We start from the raw sequence: 19,993 nt of genomic DNA on the forward strand, positions 1-19,993 counted from the left end.
GTGTTTTTTAAGTTCATTTTCACGCATTTTAGGACGCAATGACGTCGCTCCTCCTCGTGGTTCTTGTAATTCCAAAACATCATTTATAGACCCCTCCTCATCAGCATCATGAGTCTCAATTGAATTATCTGCAGTCACAGTTAAATTTAGGAATTTTTTTCGATTTCATTATATAAAATAAACAAATTATATTTCACCGTTTTCTGTTCAGTTTTACATTAACGATTAAGACGTGATTTGTGATGTGAACTAAAAAAGTAATTAGTGACATAAGTTACTGCTCATTGTCATTATTGTTGGTCATCTGTTCCTTAAAACTTATGACTAACTTTGGAGTTTAACCACAGAATAAGAATGTACAGAAGAGTCACTTGTATCGGAACCTTTTGATGTTTTTGTCCTCGCGCATGTCGTGTCGCGCATGGTGGCCGCCATTATTCCAGCCAGATGATTATGGTTTTTGACTTTTTGCCAACCTTTAAAATATACTTGAATCATTATTAAATATTGACGTCATGTAATTTTAACGGTAGGAAATAAGTGAGAAATCCTAATCATCTGGCTGGAGTAATGGCCGACATGAGGACGCGTTGTACACCTGAGTGACCATTTTGTATAATCATTATTCTGTGGTTTAACCATGAATAGCATATTGCTGCTACCTATGACTGAGGAAAATATCAAACTTAAGTTTTATTGTAAAAAAATACGTGTAAAAGCATGCGAAGCTTCTCGAATGATTAATTCGTGCTCGTATATATAGCAGTTGCTTGGTTGAGTTTTTACCAGGCCAGCGAAACGTAATGCCAGCGGTAATATTTTAAAATGGCGACTTTGTTTTACTCAAACAACTTTAAAAAATCAGCCGTCTGAAGATTTAAATCAAGCTCAGTTGTAAGATATTGTGAATATTGAATAGAAATAGAACAAAATTCGCTATACTATCACAAATATGAAATGACAACTTCTCTTATTCTTCAACTCCATCCCATCATTGTACTTCTCTTATTACCAACTTCATTCCATCATTGTACTTCTCTTATTATCAACTTCATTCCATCATTGTACTTCTCTTATATCAACTCCATTCCATCATTGTATTCTTCTTACATCAATCCATTCCATCATTGTTCTCTTCCATCAACTCCATTCCATCATTGTACATTCCATCAACTACATCCCATTCATTCCTCTTAAATCTTCATCCATCCATCATTCTTCCTTATTCTTTCATTCCATCATTCATACTTCTCTTCTTTATCCTTCATTCCATCATTGTACTTCCATATCAACTCCATTCCATCATTGTACTTCTCTTATCATCTACATCCCATGATTGTACATCTTAAATCAACTCCATTCCATCATTGTACTTCTCTTACATCAACTACATCCCATGATTGTACATCTCTTAAATCAACTTCATTCCATCATTGTACTTCTCTTACATCAACTACATCCCATGATTGTACATCTCTTAAATCAACTTCATTCCATCATTGTACTTCTCTTATATCAACTACATTCCATCATTATACTTCTCTTATATCAACTACATCCCATCATTGTACATCTCTTATATCAACTACATCCCATCATTGTACTTCTCTTATATCAACTCCATCCCATCAATGTACTTCTCTTATATTGAGCCTTATCACCGTAGACTACATTATGCAATGATTTGTTATTGATTATTTGAAAGGAGGACACGTTTCAATAATAGCAAGGAACTGAAATATCTATCAATTGTTAAATTTTAAATGAATTGAGCCTAGTTACAGAATGAAAGTTATTCGCAACTTAATATCCCACGCGACGCTTCCATGTACTGCCAGCAGTATTTTATACATTCTGTTTTACTTAATTTTTGTTTAGTTCTTGTCCAAAACATTAAACTGTTAGATAATGTAAATATCATATAGAAATGGCATAAAATTCGCAATATTATCACAAATACACACACATTAAGTACAAAATGTACACAAACGCTCTGATTGGTTGAAACCAAAATACCTCCCTTGTCGAGCATCGATAGTTCATTGGTTATCAATCATGTGACAATGGTTTTCTTGGAAACAAATAGCGAAACGAAAGATGCTGAGTCAACCTGAGCGGCTATGCTTTACTGATAAAAAACAGTCAGCAAACACTTCGTTAACATCAAGCAGCCTTTGTGCAGTTTCAAGCGTACGTAGGAAAGAACGACAACGACAAATGGCTAGTAAACTTCAACATATCGAAAAAAGTGACATAGAACGAAGTGAGGACCCACCACCGACTAATTTTACAGCAAGAGCTAAAGTTGTTAAAGTCAACGACGGCGATACTTGCGACTTAGTTTTTACAAAGAACCGACGTCTTATGCGATACAAATGTCGCCTAGCAGGGATTAACACACCAGAATTAAGTGAACGGAAAGGTCTAAAAGCTAGAGATTTCCTGGTATGGCTATGTACTGGGAATGATGCGGAGGATTTCAATCGTAGGACCAAGCCATATGACAAAGAGACCATTCAAGATATGTTAGACCAAAGCCAAAATATTGTAAAAGCTGAATTTGGAGATGTGGGTTACTACGGTAGACCATTGGTGACCTTATCGAACGGTACAGGTGAACCTACCTTCAACGATCAACTTATACGTAGTGGTTATGCAAGCGTTTACTAAAGATAATCGAACAATTAACAATGTAACGTTTCACAACACAGATTATCGCGATGATGTAGCGTATCTTTAGAAACAATGAAATATGTACATTTTAACTGTAAGCTCGAAATTATATTGTTATCGTAACAAACGAGGGAAGTGATTTGGGGGTCTCGATATGACATTTTGTATCGTGTTGTCTGAATATGTTCAGTAATGTAATTAGTGTAGTGACTATAATAATAGTAACGGCTTCAATGATGAGGAATTTGAAGATTGATCGATACTTAAATCATGAAAGAGTAAGTCGAATTAATCTTATCGAGTACTGTCAACAAAAATTAACAAAACATGGCGTGTGATATGATTAGATAAATGTTCAACATCACTGACCTTTGTCTTTAAACTTTCTCAGCTTAACAATCATAGTAAATTTAGGCCCGTTTACACTATACCGGGGATTGCTATCGTAACAGGTTTAATATTCTTTGTATTAAAAAGTACTTCTCTTATATCAACTACATCCCATCATTGTACTTCTCTTATATCAACTACATCCCATCATTGTACTTCTCTTATACCAACTCCATCCCATCATTGTACTTCTCTTATATCAACTACATCCCATCATTGTACTTCTCTTATATCAACTACATCCCATCATTGTACTTCTCTTATATTGAGCCTTATCACCGTACACTACATTATGAAATGATTTGCTATTGATTATTTATTTGAAGGGAGGACACGTTTTAATAATAGCAAGAAACTGAAATATCTATCAATTGCTAAATTTCAAATTTCAAATAAAATATTGCTCTTGGTGCCAGCGTGAATTGAGACTTGTTACACAATGAAAGTCATTTGTAACTTAATATCCCACGTGACACGCTCATTCATGAAAAATTAATTTAAAACAACGCTTATTCCTGGAAAACGAGTCGAGCTAAAAACGAAAGTTGCTGAGTCACAAAATTCAAATTTTAAAACTACCCACCGCTAAACAACATTACGTCATTGCTCATTATCACATTATAGAAGCAGTTTTGAACTGACGGTAAATAATAAAAATATCGAAATGAGTTGGAAACGTCTTCAAGACATAACGATTAACGACGTACCGCGAAGTACTGAATCACCTCCAACATATTTTACAGCGACAGCAAAAGTTATCAGTATTCATGATGGCGATACTCTTGACTTAGTGTTCAACAAGAACGGACAATTTCAACGCTACAAATGTCGTTTGCTAGGAGTACAAGCACCTGAACTAAGCACAGGAAGACGAAGACCTTTAAAAGCAAGAGATTTCCTTAAATGGTTATGTATTGGTAAAAGTGCAGCGTCCTTCCCATCTCAAACCCCGCCATTAACAGTACCAGAGATTCAAAACCATCTTAATTACAGCAAGAACTTGGTAAATGCACAATTTCATAATATCGGTTACTACGGTAGACCATTGGTGACCTTGTCGAACGGTACAGGTGGACCTACCTTCAACGATCAACTTATAAGTAGTGGTTATGCAAGCGTTTACCAAAGATAATCGAACAATTAACAACAATGTAAAGTTAAACAACACAAATTATCGCCATGATGTAGCGTATATTTAGAAACAGTGAGATATGTACATTTTAACTGTAAGCACGAAATTATATTGTTATCGTAACAAACGAGGGAAGTGATTTGGGGATCTCGATTTGACATTTTGTATCGTGTTGTCTGACTATGTTCAATAATGTAATTAGTGTAGTGGCTATAATAATTGTGACGGCATCAATGATGAGGAAGTAGAAGATTGATCGATACTTAAATCATGAAAGAGTAAGTCGAATTAATCTTATCGAGTACTGTCGACAAAAATTAAACAAAACATGGCGTGTGATATGATTAGATAATGTTCAACATCACTGACCTTTGTCTTTAAACTTTCTCAGCTTAATAATCATAGTAAATTTAGGCCCGTTTACACTATACCGGGGATTGCTATCGTAGCAGGTTGAATATTCTTTGTATTAAGAAGTACTTCTCTTATATCAACTACATCCCATCATCGTACTTCTCTTATATCAACTCCATTCCATCATTGTACTTCTCTTATATTGAGCCTTATCACCGTACACTACATTATGAAATGATTTGCTATTGATTATTTATTTGAAGGGAGGACACGTTTTAATAATAGCAAGAAACTGAAATATCTATCAATTGCTAAATTTCAAATTTCAAATAAAATATTGCTCTTGGTGCCAGCGTGAATTGAGACTTGTTACACAATGAAAGTCATCTGTAACTTAATATCCCACGTGACGCTCATTCATGAAAAATTAATTTAAAACAACGCTTATTCCTGGAAAACGAGTCGAGCTAAAAACGAAAGTTGCTGAGTCGCAAAATTCAAATTTTAAAACTACCCACCGCTAAACAACATTACGTCATTGTTCAGTATCACATTATAGAAGCAGTTTTGAACTGACAGTAAATAATAAAAATATCGAAATGAGTTGGAAACGTCTTCAAGACATAACGATTAACGACGTACCACGAAGTACTGAATCACCTCCAACATATTTTACAGCGACAGCAAAAGTTATCAGTATTCATGATGGCGATACTCTTGACTTAGTGTTCAACAAGAACGGACAATTTCAACGCTACAAATGTCGTTTGCTAGGAGTACAAGCACCTGAACTAAGCACAGGAAGACGAAGACCTTTAAAAGCAAGAGATTTCCTTAAATGGTTATGTATTGGTAAAAGTGCAGCGTCCTTCCCATCTCAAACCCCGCCATTAACAGTACCAGAGATTCAAAACCATCTTAATTACAGCAAGAACTTGGTAAATGCACAATTTCATAATATCGGTTACTACGGTAGACCATTGGTGACCTTGTCGAACGGTACAGGTGGACCTACCTTCAACGATCAACTTATAAGTAGTGGTTATGCAAGCGTTTACCAAAGATAATCGAACAATTAACAACAATGTAAAGTTAAACAACACAAATTATCGCCATGATGTAGCGTATATTTAGAAACAGTGAAATATGTACATTTTAACTGTAAGCACGAAATTATATTGTTATCGTAACAAACGAGGGAAGTGATTTGGGGATCTCGATTTGACATTTTGTATCGTGTTGTCTGACTATGTTCAATAATGTAATTAGTGTAGTGACTATAATAATTGTGACGGCATCAATGATGAGGAAGTAGAAGATTGATCGATACTTAAATCATGAAAGAGTAAGTCAAATTAATCTTATCGAGTACTGTCGACAAAAATTAAACAAAACATGGCGTGTGATATGATTAGATAAAGTTCAACATCACTGACCTTTGTCTTTAAACTTTCTCAGCTTAATAATCATGGTAAATTTAGGCCCCGTTTACACTATACCGGATTGCTATCGTAGCAGGTTGAATATTCTTTGTATTAAAAAGCAGTGAAATTGTTCAACGTCAAAAACACAATCAAATAGACTAAATCTATCAGTTTAATAAGCTTTTACTATGAACAGTTAACCCTTTAAAACAAATGAAGATATCGTGACGAGCGAAACCGGTAAAGTGTAAACGCAGCCTAAGTTTGAGCACCGACATATTAAAATACCGCCAATAACGACGCTAGAAGTTTGGATGTATGTTTTTATTGTTTGTGAGCATGATAACTCAAAAGATACCAAACACGTACATACAAAGTTTTGTGAATTCGTTTAACACCAGTCAAGGAAAAAAGGATTACAATTTGACTGTATTTGGGTTAAAAATTGAAGAAGGATTTAACGAAATAGTTTTCGCTTTTCTCGATCAAATAAGCAAACTCACTTAATGCGTAATAACGTCGTGTTTAATTTGGTTTGTTTATTGCTGTACGTACCAGGTTAAAAGATTTCATCTCGCTAATTTATTGCGGAGATATGAAGTTGCCGACTGCTTTCAAGAAGAACCGATTATCAAAAAGAGTGCAGTCTGATATAGTATTGTCCTGCAATGACGCCATGTTGTGATAAAAATCAAATAATGTAGTTTTGAATAAATTAACCGTCGAACACATCAACCAATCACTTTTCAATTAATGTAAGCGCTTTGAAATGAATTGTAACTGTATTTACTTAAAGAACGGATATTAATAATAGATAGTGATGTCTACAAACTGTTACGATTTTGAAATTCAACTAACACTGTTTTTCATGATGGTTATCAAACTCCACTAAACCAGAAAGGGAGACAAGTTTCAAATGAAAGTTATCGCACGTCAATCGTTTGTATATTACAAAAATTAACGAAAAACAAAGACATTCCTTTAAAATGAATTGAGAAATAAAGAAGCATGCTGAGTTGAAAAAATGTAAATTCCTTAGCTACCTGTGTAGCATAGCGACAAAGGCCTTCTATAATATCGAAGTATTAAGTTCGAGAGAGCTATTGCATCAAAATAAACAATACATAGAAATGAGTTTGAAACGTCTTCAAGATTTAACAATCACAGATGTACCGCAGACCACTGAATCCCCGCCAACATATTTCACAGCAACAGCAAAAGTAGTTAGAGTTCACAATGGCGATACTCTTGACTTAGTATTCAAGAGAAACGGACAATTTCAACGCTACAAATGTCGTTTAGCAGGTGTACAAGCACCAGAATTAGACACGGGAGGACGAGTAGCTTTAAAAGCGAGAGATTTCTTACAATGGTTATGTATTGGTAAAAGTGCAGCGACCTTTCAATCTCAAACCTCGCCATTAACAGCATCAGAGATTCAAAATCAACTTAATTACAGTAAGAATTTGGTGAATGCTCAATTTCAAAATGTCGATTTCTTTGATAGAATACTTGTGATATTGTCGAATGGTACAGGTGAAGCGTCCTTCAACGATCAACTTATTAACTACGACATTGCAAGTGTTTAGTAATAAGAATAATTATGTAACATAGTAATAATAACATGAAGTATCATATGATGTAGAGCACATTAAAATAATTTAAAATAAAAGCACACAAAACACACGTTAGTACATTTTTAACATGTTTAAGATATGCACAGATTTACCAATTGTGAAAAGCTTTGTATTTAACATATTTTGTACAGTGATGTCTGAAAGGCAAGATGCGCTATTACTTGAAGTGTAATATTTGAGATCTCGATTCGAGATTTTGTATAGTGTTGTCTGAGTTCCCATATTAATCGACTGCACACATAATTCAATAACCAAACCTGATCATTGCATCTATTCATGTGCTAACTGGAGTAATGATTCCAGTGTTATGAGCGCATCAGTGATGACAAGATTGAAGACTAATCGATAATCATAGATAATCATAGATAATTATAGACAATCAAAGTCTGTCAATCATTATCGAATGTTGTCCCACAAATCAAATCAAAGATGGTAGGAAAAATGATTACGTAGTTATTGTTCATTGTTACTGACTTCCATCCTTCAAATTTTTTTTGCCTCCCACTCAAAAAAACTTGAGTAAGACAACCGACATTTTTAAAATTAGCGGCGCTTTTGATAACACGCATGCGTGGTCGAATACATTCCGAATGTTCAGTTGTGGCAAGCTCATAATATGGCACTGGGTCAAAAGATACGAATTGACGTACCTTTCACAAAACTCAATTCCCACTTTTCTCTTCACGGAGAACCTTTTGAGCGATGTAAAATAGCAAAAGTACGAAACAACACTTGACGTTGCCGTGAAAATAACGCGATCTTAAGGACTTCGCATCGCTCAAACTGTTATTAAAAAAATAGAACACCTAACGTTTACTGATATGGCTTACCGCGCACTACTCGCTTTTCAATTTCTTTACTTCGGAAGTCTCCGACGCATGCTCGGCTTTTCGTTTCCCCTTGTGAATAAAGTTCTTAGCGTCAGACAGCAGCACGATAATCGCAGTCATGTTATCACAACCGGTCCCATCTCCTGAAGTATCGCTTGCCAAACAACTGTCCAGCAACTAAAGATAACATTACGCATATTATAATTATATACAACGACTCACAATACAAATGATTAAGCCTTTAATGACCGAAGGCGAGGTCTTTTTTGGAGAAATAACGGACCGAGCCGTAGGGCGAGGTTTGTACAAAAAGACAGAGGTCCGATATTTCTCAGTAAAGACCGAGAAAGCGAGGTTATTAAAACGATTATTATATGGCATTATTTGACCTGAAACGAAGTTTGCTTTCTTTCTCGTTCTTGCTGTTTTTACGGGTTGATTTTCTAGTTTTCGTCCATAAAAAATAAACTTGTATCAAATTGTATCGTCTGGACAGTCAAACTGTTTTCCAAGTGTTTTTCCTTCGAATCACATTCGTAAATAGTTTTTTGTTTCGTTTATTTTGCGTTTTGCTGTTTGCTTTACGAATATGTTTACATTTGACAGTAAAATTACACGTTTTGGACCGTGGTCGATTACGGGAAAATAATGGACTGGCAAAAATGTTTCTGAGCCAATCAAAACGTGCCATTTTGCAGGAGGTGACGCTTGTCATATAATAAATATAAATTAATACTTTTATGTAGGTAACATTAGATAAGGATTTCAATGTGTGACTGAGGGGTTGTAAGCATATGGTTGTAACCAGTTCCAATGAACCAAAATACTTCAAGTAGGTGTACATAGATTTGATGAACATCTAAGATTAAGTAGGTTTCATGCAGGATCTCATAGTAATTGTGTCCCCTTTACGTATCATTTTGGCAAACATGTTCTCGTCGACTTTTGAAAGTCATGCATCTTCATGTTACCTTTATAGGCAACAGTAGACTTTTATACAGCCACTTTTGCATTATTTTCATAGGTTTTTTCATTGTTACAGATAAAACGAAAGATCAAAATGACTAAATCTATCTACCTCTTCACAAATTGCCGATAATGATACGTTTTCCGAGTCACTTTGAGCCTCCAGTCTTTCAGAAACAAAATCCACAACCTCCTGACTGGTTAAGACATTCCTAAGAAGAAAATGACAATCGTAAGTCAACGAAAAATGAGAGATGATGCTTAAGAAGAGTCTTAACAGAAGAATTTGAAGTCTATAATTTTAGGTATTAACTTTTTTCTTCAGTAGAGCGAATCTTGCAAAACAGAGCCAATAGTCTAACGTTTACGTACCAAATTCCGTCACAAGCCAAAACCATAAACTTGTCTGCGCTACAAATTCAACCAAATGACAAAATATTAACAACAGAGTGCATGCAAAAATTGATGAGACACGTAATGTTTAACATCACGGAGTTGTATGTTTCATATAAGACCATGTATCTGTAGCAAACTAAAACACAAGGCCCACTTAGAGACAATTGATCTACCACATTTTATTAAACATACTGATCATGGACTTACGACCAGAGTCATTGAACGAATGTGGAACAATCGGTAAGGAGAGGGGAGGAGGGGGAAAGTCTGGTTTGCTATTTATACTTCAATTAACACTGCTGTAATGTCTTATATCATAGATGAAGACATCAAGTTGTTGTAATATACGTACTCAGATATACGTAGTAAGAAGATAATCACTTTCCCTAATGTTCTACCAACTAAACTAAAAGATCAACTGTGAACTAACATCAAACTGTTATGAAGTTCTAAAGTACGCTAATAAAGTAATCATTGAGTTAAACGTTAAACAGATATTTATCCTAAGCTAAGAGTTCACGACCACTAATCACGATGAATAAAATTACTAAGATATAACTCAATATAAAAATTTTATCGACATTGAATGCAGACTTACTCGCTAATTTCCGTTTCTTTGACATCAGGAAATGCCGTAATCTGTTGTTCATCTGGACCAAGATCAGCTTTACCTTTATACCTATGATCACCTACAAAAACATAAACACATTGTCACACAGGAGCCATTGGCATTAGAGCTTTAACTTGCACCCAAACCTTTGCTAAATAAGCAATTTTAAAAGTTGCTTTAAACCCGAGTTACAAAATGCTACGTATCACTGGAATCATTAAAAATATTTTCTCGCATCCAGCAGGAATAAAGCGCTAGCTGTAAACCGCTAGCCTGACTTTATTCTATAATATAAAGAACTGAAGCGGCGTACTCATATAATGTATTTATGACATAAGATATAAAGCAACAAAACTGTTCACTGTAGAGCATATTTACGTACAAACAATTGATATGGTTGGCGGGAAATAGCACATTATAGCTTGAGAAAGCAGCAACTAAATATTCTGCCAGCAAGCTTAAACATTTCCCCAAAAAAAAACACTTCGATAGGAAACATTAAATAATTCGACAAGACAACTTGAACATTGCGGTACAAAAAATCAAAACATTTGAGTCTTAAAACTTCAATACGAAAACTTTAACATTTCTGTGAAAATGTAAACATGTCGCCGAACTAAATCTACCTATGCATGTACGTACGTACGTACCAAAAGCTCTAGAAAGATTCAAACCACCGTTTACTCTTCCTTCAGCCGTAACTTTCCCGCCGGCATTTTGTATCCTCTTCAATTCCTTCTCATCGTCGGGTTTGTGGTCCACAGACATATCAATAGCAATCCCATTACGACACAGAACACACCTGGAGTCCCCTACATTCGCCACGATAAGTTTGTTCTTGTTCAGTAAAGCAACAATGGCAGTCGTACCGCTGTCATAACCAACCTAATGTACGTACAATAATTGAATGTCGTATTTTCATCCTTAAAATCCGTGAAAAATTAACTTTCAATAAAGTAAAACTATGGATTCGAGGATAAAAAACACTGCGCTTTGAATCGTGGAGTAAAGAAATAAAATGTTTCATACATTTTCCCCCTTTACTCCATTAGCTTAAACGAAGATAAAACATACTTAATTATATGTTTGAATACTTAGATTGATCAGCCCAGGTTTGTGGAGTTCTTTGGACTGTTGGTGATAGTGTTGACTGACGTTTGGTCATCCTTAGCGGTAGTCATCTTCAGATGTTGACTCTCGAATATCAAGACTCTTGACACAGAAAATGACTACCGCTAAGGTTGTCGAAACGTCAGTCAACAACAACAAAAACAGTCCTTCTCAGGACTATACCAACCTGGACGATCTACATCTACAAACATGTAACGATACTCCCGGGGTCCAACCATTTACCTTAAAACTTACTTGACAAAATAAAACTATATAAAAAAACTCACCTCGTCACCATCATGACACTGGTTCTCCTCTTCATCTTCATCGTCATCATTCTCATTTTCATCGCTATTTTCCTCATCATCATCATCCTCCTCCTCTTCTTCATCCTGGAAAGATGATACTTCATTTAAGATAAAAATAAAAACATAACTGCTTCAGACTGCAACGCAATCAAACTACGCACGTCATGATAAGCATGTTACGTATACAGTGTGGCCATACTTATATGCAATTTTTCCAGTATGAGAAACATGGACTCTTCCCCCACCTGTTTTATATAGTTGAAATATTCAGAACAGGGGGGAGTGCTTACTCTCATCAACCAAATCTTGTAAAAACAATTGTATAACATATATATCCACTTATATTATAAGCGCCGAGCAAAAACACAAATGATTATTTTAATCTCCATAAAACCAAATTTCATCACGATTTTTTGAAAATGGAGCAAAAACTTCACCCAATTATTTTTTGTGCAAATGCTACTTTGTAATGCTTGCCAATAAAGGATGACAAACTTGCTGAGGTTATTTATATTTTCACATTCTAAAAGTGGGCGAAAAAAATGAGATGGATGAATTTTTCTGAATTAAAAAAATTCTCTTCACCCCCTTGTTATAAATAAAGACTGGTTCCCAGGCTCACCTGATCATCAGCACCATTTTCAACATCATCTTTACTCTCGCCATTTACTGTTGATTCCTTTTCAATTTTCTCCTGTGAAACTTTCACTGATTTTTTTGCAGCTTTCTTCTCAATTTCTTTGCCTTTTTCTTCATCTTTACCAACACTTGAACATTCTGCATTTTCATCTAAAGCACAAATAGTCATCACAAACCATAACTTGAGGTGATAACTGTTTACGTATCTTGTGAAAAAAGCATCTGTTTTAGTGTGTATTGAGAAAACCATATTTTTAAACATGAAAGTGTTATAATTAACGGTCTTGTCATGAGTTTTATACCAATGATAAAGGCAATTCGAACATTAAACATATTTTTCATTGACTGAAATGCTCAGCTGTGCACAAATCTTCCATATTTTAGCTGATAACAATGACCTGGGTCATTAAAAAATGTGGTTAAAAATCATACAAGATTTACTTCCAGTATACAAGACAACATATGTGCAAAAAGGGAAGGAAGTTTTCCACAAAAGAGGATGAGAGTTGTAGAGAATACAGAGGGATGTGGTGTAGGTGCACGTAGTGGTGTTGTGGGGTAATGCACGACTCAGGGGCATGGGGTGATGTGTAGTGCATATGAGTATAACATGGGAAGGGAAGGACTGAAACTTAATAATTTAATTGAGTTGACTGGATGTTTGTAGTAAGGAAAAAATCAGCATTCATAAAATAACTGAAAAGTAAAAAAACTGAAAAGTAAAAATATTTTACCAATTTCAGGTTTATACTCTTCATCATCATCTTCAACATCATCAATATTTGTGACACTGTAACCTCCCTGGAAAAAGATGAAGAATGAAGTAACCCCCCTGGAAGAAGATAAAGAATGCTGCAATTCCCATGGAAGAAGATGAAGAATGCTGCAATTCCCATGGAAGAAGATGAAGAATGCTGTACCACCCTGGAAGATAAAGAATGCAGCAATTCCATGGGAGAAGATGAAGAATGCTGTAACCCTCCTGGAAGAAGATAAAGAATGAACTAACCCCCCTGGAAGAAGATGAAGAATGCTGCAATTCCCATGGAAGAAGATGAAAAATGAAGTAACCCTCCTGGAAGAAAATAAAGAATGCTGCAATTACCATGGGAGAAGATGAAGAATGCTATAATCCCCTGGAAGAAGATGAAGAACGAAGGTTGGAAATATCTATTAACAAGCTTTGCCAATCGATCAAAATTTATTTCATAAAACCTGTTGTAGTTTTGCCTTTAATTCCTCAATGGGTATTTCTGCTTCATCGCGCAATGCACAGATCTCGCTGTCATTTGGATTGCTTTCATTCATACCAGCCATTTCACGGAGTTTATCAAGAACCTGAAGTTAAATTAAATAAATCTTGCATCATTGTTAAAAGTATATCTCAATAAATAACAAAATGTGTTTAAGTTACTTAAAATTCAAGGTAAGGGAGCAATGGGTGATTCTATCTCTGATATTTATTTCACAAAAGAAAACCTATTTAAACATGAAATAAACATAACCATAGAGTCTCAAAAGTAGCCTCCCCTTCAAAAGTATGTAAGCGCTTTTATAATTCCTGCTTCAATTGTCAAACTTTACATGCACAGAACACAATAAAGAAAATAGAAAATGAGATAAATTTCCTCATTATCTTTTGTTTTAAATGTGTTTGGTTCATGTAAAGTTCGATGTTTGAAATGGGCCTAAAACTGACAAAAGAATTGTGAAAGTAACAATCCTCTTTTTAAGACGTTTAACAGCTATACAACATTAATACTTTTTCCAAATAAAATATTTATGTAGATTTGGGCCAGCATAGCCACAACCTTACACAAAGTTGAATCAAAATGGGATTTAACAGCAAATGCTAGTAACTTTATGGACCAATTATATAAAATTTATGAACCATGCTTCTCGGTGCTACACAGCAAAAAAATTTCCAAACAATGTGAACAAAATTAATAAATAAAGCAAATAACAAGGGGGCCAAGAACATTCTACATAATAATAGTTCTTCAAGATTGTACCTCGTCGGAGATAAGTTTTTCATCAAACTGAAGAAATCCATTAAGAAGGCAATCCTTAAGATTGCCATTTTTGTATTCATCCATGGTCTTTAAAAACTGTGGAAGGTTTTCTGCAGCATATGTTGAAACTTCAGCCCCTAAATTTTACGAGTAAGCTCAATGAACTAGTCCTTTGATAATTTAAGTGAGTCATAGACTTTTAGTTTATGCTTAATTATTGAAAATCTTTGTCATTAAAGGAAATATTTAAACACATCTACAAGGCTGTTGCGGTGTATCGAAATATCGATAAATATCAGGTTTTTTAATTATCGATGTATCAATATTGTTTTTTTTGGTATAACAAAATATAAATACATCGAATTCGAAAATATAAATATATTGAATCAAAAATATCGAAAAAATACTTAAGTATTCGGTGTTATGATATATTTAGTTATTATAGACAGTTTTTAATGATTTTTTAAGGGTTTTTTTAATAGCTTTATAGCGGTTTTTACATGGCTTTGTACACAATCTTGATCCCAATCTTAATCACTGTACGATCTTGTGCATGAGATAGTGCATGAAATGCATCTGAAATCATGATTTGCGAAGATCTTGGAGATGAAAAGCTGAAAAACATGAAACCAGTGCTGACTCAGGGATGCAAATGCACTTAAACATCTTAGTTTCTGTTACATTTTTTGTTTTTCCTATAACAACTTGAGGGGTACTAAAACTTGTTTCTTGACAAATTCAGGGGGCATAATTACCCTCCTCTGCAGTCTGTTATCAAGCAAAAGGTAGATTGTGATTTCTTCAAATACTCATCCTTTGGAAAGGCTAAATTATCAAGTTTGATGTAAGGATATACTTTAGTTATATAAGTTAATAAGTATATACATTTACTTTATTAATAAGTATAGTTATTTAATTGCTACATTTAGGTCAAAAGATTTTAAAATACATGAAAATATCCACAAGGGAAGTCCTTACCTCCATGTCCATCAAACACGGCGAACAAAGACAGATTATCATCGTAGTCCAACGTACAAGAATGAGCATCCTATATCAAAAACAACACATTAGAATAACGACCATTGTCATGAAAATTTATAACATTTTAAATGGAGAAGAGAAAAACTCAAACACGATTATACAAACAACGACTTCACTTTACGAAGTCTTTGTGTGTATGATCTCTGAAACTAAGTTAGCGCTGTATGAAGCACAGCACTATCCTAATTTCAGAGACAACGTCTTTGAAATATTGAAATAATTCGTCGCCTTTAGATTGCGAAATCTTTGAATACAGAAATATTCAGAGCAATTGACTCTCTGATTTCAACATCCAAAGGATATCATACGAAATTTTTAAACACTAATCCCAAAAACTGATAACTGAAGCTATAACTTCAATAAATTTCGTCGACAAAAAGCCAAGGCAAGTCATACAATTTTAAGACACGTTATCACTTCTCGCGTGGTCATTCAAAAACTCAATACCTCCATCGACACACGCCATCCTTGCATTTCTGACACGCCAACCTTTACAACATCATTATTTTTATCGTAAGATGTCTTTTTGGTTTCGGGTTTTGCTAAATAAGCGCCCATCTTCGGGAAAAAGTAATTGTTTAAGCGTCGTTACTTAAACTCAAGAACTATCGCCATGTGCGAACAAACCAGGAGGGGGTAATCGCTTCAGCATTTCTATAATTAGAATACCGGGGGAGTGGACTTTGGCATTCTGAGGTCTGAACGAGGTTCTGATTCTGAGAGTTCTGATTCTGAGTCTGATAGTTTCTCTCTCAAAAGCTGGTATTTGCTATACGCTAGAAAATTGAGTCGTATACAGTTGGAGGAAAACGTTGGAAATATAACGCAGAATAACACTAAGCATTTACAATTGGAAATGTGTTATGAAATTCAACACTATACGTAATTTAATGGGTGCAAAAAACTGCTACATCAAACAGTATAATACAATTTTTTGTCAGAGCGTGATAATCTAGGTCATACGTATAGCTGTAATTCTCTGGGCGATGAAGGTCTGCAACAATTACATGCAACTATATGTGAACAGGCGTTGTAATTGCTGTAGTTAAATCGCAGACAAATCGAGATCTGTTGTAGAAGTTGAATCCGGTTCAATTTCCACAACAATTACAACATTAAATTAAATGTAGATATGATCTTCGCACTTTTGCTGGACAATTTAAGCAATTGTCTCGTAAACCTGTAAAATTCAGGTGACTCAACGGGATTCGAACTCATGACCTCTGCGGTGCCGGTGCAGTGTTCTGACCAACTGAGCTATGAAGTCACACAGTTCAACATAAAACATTCTTTCAATTACAACATTAGCCGACATGAGAAATTCATGTGGGAACGCTCATCGGCGATGGTAATTTATCTTTTCTTTCAATTTCTTACGCAATTTTGGCAATGAGGAAGCTTGTCACACAAACCTAACGCAAGATTGTTTTATCAAATATTATTATCAAATATCAACGATAAGACACACATGATTTTAGTACTAGTATGCAAGTATCTTCTGAATTACAACAATTACAACTATATGGGAACGTGGTGTTGTAAATAGGTCGGTTAGTGTCGCCGATGAAGGTCTACAACAAGTACAACTAAATGGAAACTAGGCTTTACAGTTTAACTTTTCTTAACAGACGCTGAGGATGGGGAGTGGGGTGTGCGTGTTAATGATCAGTTAGCGAAATGATTTGTGTCCAAGGTTGGCAGTACTTTACAAATGGCTAGGAAATATCATTTGCTTCGAATCATATTCAAATGAATAATTACTGCATTTTCAAATGAATAATTAAAGATACCACATATATCAAAATATTTAAATAAAGTATGTTAAGTGCCATTTCCATACAGAGAACAAAGATCTTTTTGAGGAAATTTTTATTCGTGGAACTCATGAATATTATAAAATATAAAAAACGAGATATACAAACTTTAAACATTAAAAAAATACTTGTAAATGTAAAATCATCAACACTGGAGCAACAAAATTTCAGTTTGTAAACGTCGTCATTTCTAAAGCAATACTGGCTCTTTTAGATTTAGATTTATAAGGAAAGGAAATTTGACTGATTACTTTAGATAATTGTTCGCGAATCAAAACAGCTTTAAACCTAGAAAATAGAGATTGATCAACGTAGTTTTTACAAAAAAAATTCAATTCAAATTATCATTACCAAATCTCTCTTAAACCTTTTTTTACAACAGTGGGTTATAGAAAAATTTCCTGTGACAATTTTCATAACTCAATATCATAGATAATAACATCATGCTCATGTGATATACACGTGTATAGCAACAAGACAATTATTGTCTTGAACTAAAACATCATTAGTGAATTACTATGATGCTTCTGACACAGTTCTAGTTTCTTCAAGCATATCTACACAGTGACTAAATAGTTTGAGTATCAAACCAGATATTCTAAAAACAGCAAATGAGATGCTATTTTCTTATTGACAACCATTCCCAAATTAGAATCCATCTTTTTATAGAGCAACCATGCATGTCAAGAGGTTAGCTGGCTTTTCCTTAGACCGTTTTCTGCCGTTCGACAAGAATTTGTTTTCATGAGTTTTAAGAGTAACAATAGAGATCACATATTGAGTCTCCTAACGAGTCAGCGACAATAACATGACACACCTATGCATCAAACAAACAAAGCAGCGGGAATTCTATGTAAATAATGTGAAAGACATATTTCTTTTATTTTATGTTCACTAACAATAGCCACAATCATCTCGAAAAAAGCAACTTTAAAATGGCTTTAGCCTTTCAGAGAGAACAACTTGGCGTACAGTTAAAAGGAGATACTGTCAGTGTTCCCGACGATCCTAAAGCTAAACTGATGTATTATCTCAATTGCATTTCTACGGTAAGTGGACTCACTGCAGCATGAAAATATGTTTGAATCTGAAGCTAAAATATGTTTAATTCTAAGTTTTTGTTAAAGCTGGTTCGTCGATGCTTTGCTAAGCGAGCAGTTTTATAGCTCAATTCTGTCTTGTCTGATATTTTTGTTAGAAAAGCAGCGTATAGGCAAGTTCAGCATCTTGTGTTGGAGGTATTAATTAATTTGATCTTAGGAATGTTCTTTCTAAACGATTATTACAAAACACACAATTGCTAAACGTTTTTTATTACATGAATGTCCATCATGAAATAGAAATGACACTTCTTTTCTTTGAAATACACTTTTAATATTTTGTTAAACTTGCGTTCGTTAATGCCTTGCGGTAAAAAAAGGGAAATTTTATGATGTCCACAGAGTCAGTTAGTTGCTTTACTGTTTAGAAATATAAGCTTTGTTGAGTTGACGAATTATTTATCTGACTGATATTTCTACTGAATGAAGCAGCTATGAATTTCAAGAAATCAATAGATTCAATTGCTGGATTGTGTCTCTGCTATTTGTCGTTTGTTAAAAGAATGTTCAAAACTTTCGTTTTCAATTTTCGTGGAAGTGAACTCGAGGAAACGCAGAAGTCGACGCAATTTTAGTATATATATATGATTTATAAACAATTTTTGAACGGAATATTTTTAGTCGTTATCTTCCTTTTAAAAAATTTGCATATATTTTATTGTATCATTCATTTTAGCTATATGTTGCAAATGGTTTCGTTTTTCTACATTTGCCAAGTCAGCGGGATGCTCGTTGCGAAATGAATTTTTTCATTTTCTTTGAAAACTGTCTTAATACAGCACCAACTAAACACAAAGAATTCTTTTTCGTCACTCAAAACAATTTTGTTAGTAAAAATCAATTTTTGCGTCGTTTTTCTATGGTATTCATCTTTCGTTCTTCTATGAAAACGAAACTGTTTCTTTCAATAATTTATGATACACCTTGCTGTAAAACTAAGACCTATAAATATTGGTTTAACAGATAAGTTAATTGTTATTGCAGGTGCTAGAGTTGGATGACATGCCTAGTGAACTGACAGATTTTGCGTATTACTACAGACTTACTGAAGTCCAGACAGATGTCCTTCTTGAACTCTGTTTACTTCTTAAGCCGGACCTTTTGGACGACAAGTGCATTTTTGAGAGAAGTGATTTACCAAATGGGGCTTACAATAAATTTTTAGAGTTATCTTCGATTAAAACTACGATGGTTGCGACGTCTAATGTCATGATGGGTGGACGAAATGTTCGTGTCCTAAAAATCATGTTGTACAAACCAATATGGCGTCGAATCAACTTTGACGAACCAATGGCTGCAATGGCTCGAAGACTAGGCTCGCGCAAAGGCTCGCGCAAAGCCATTACGTCTGGCCGTAGACAAAAAAGTGGAGGGTGTATCATATCATAATAACCATAAGCCACAGCGTTTCTTATATATACATATGTGTCATGTAGCCTAATGTAATAAATAATTAAAGGCATTTGAACCTTAATCATCAATATTCTTGTAGAGTGTGATGAAAACATCTTTCAAAAACTACATCATTTAATTAAAAGAGTGTATATCAAAGATTGT

At 34.5% G+C, this 19,993-nt stretch overlaps 2 protein-coding genes across 2 annotated transcripts; one reads left to right on the forward strand and one right to left on the reverse strand.

The window, feature by feature from the left end:
- Positions 1–7,661: 7,661 nt before the first annotated feature.
- LOC124451085 (probable protein phosphatase 2C 6) lies at positions 7,662–16,135 on the reverse strand. The gene is made up of 12 exons (XM_047001715.1): positions 15,970–16,135; positions 15,460–15,529; positions 14,482–14,618; positions 13,685–13,807; positions 13,204–13,270; positions 12,453–12,619; positions 11,810–11,914; positions 11,063–11,297; positions 10,401–10,491; positions 9,779–9,817; positions 9,519–9,618; positions 7,662–8,617 (listed from the first exon to the last, which is right to left on the reverse strand). Exons 1-12 carry the CDS (start codon positions 16,078–16,080, stop codon positions 8,447–8,449), a joined length of 1,416 nt encoding a protein of 471 aa, XP_046857671.1. The 5' UTR covers positions 16,081–16,135; the 3' UTR covers positions 7,662–8,446.
- Positions 16,136–18,194: 2,059 nt separating this feature from the next.
- LOC124450916 lies at positions 18,195–19,987 on the forward strand. The gene is made up of 2 exons (XM_047001567.1): positions 18,195–18,385; positions 19,421–19,987. Exons 1-2 carry the CDS (start codon positions 18,224–18,226, stop codon positions 19,823–19,825), a joined length of 567 nt encoding a protein of 188 aa, XP_046857523.1. The 5' UTR covers positions 18,195–18,223; the 3' UTR covers positions 19,826–19,987.
- The last annotated feature ends 6 nt before the right edge of the window (positions 19,988–19,993 follow it).

Source organism: Xenia sp. Carnegie-2017, unplaced genomic scaffold (assembly GCF_021976095.1).
Source record: "Xenia sp. Carnegie-2017 unplaced genomic scaffold, XeniaSp_v1 HiC_scaffold_24, whole genome shotgun sequence".
Taxonomy (NCBI): Eukaryota; Metazoa; Cnidaria; class Anthozoa; order Malacalcyonacea; family Xeniidae; genus Xenia; species Xenia sp. Carnegie-2017.

Bases quoted from the DNA above. Each gene is read 5' to 3' on its own strand.
- LOC124451085 (XM_047001715.1), bottom strand. From the start codon at position 16,080: ATGGGCGCTTATTTAGCAAAACCCGAAACCAAAAAGACATCTTACGAT. The intron at 11,915-12,452 runs GTGAGCCTGGGA...TCATCTTTCCAG, and splicing joins AAAATGGTGCTGATGATCAG to GATGAAGAAGAGGAGGAGGA. The intron at 9,818-10,400 runs GTAAGTCTGCAT...TTGAATTTGTAG, and splicing joins AAAGAAACGGAAATTAGCGA to CGCAGACAAGTTTATGGTTT.
- LOC124450916 (XM_047001567.1), top strand. From the start codon at position 18,224: ATGTTCACTAACAATAGCCACAATCATCTCGAAAAAAGCAACTTTAAA. The intron at 18,386-19,420 runs GTAAGTGGACTC...TTGTTATTGCAG, and splicing joins ATCTCAATTGCATTTCTACG to GTGCTAGAGTTGGATGACAT.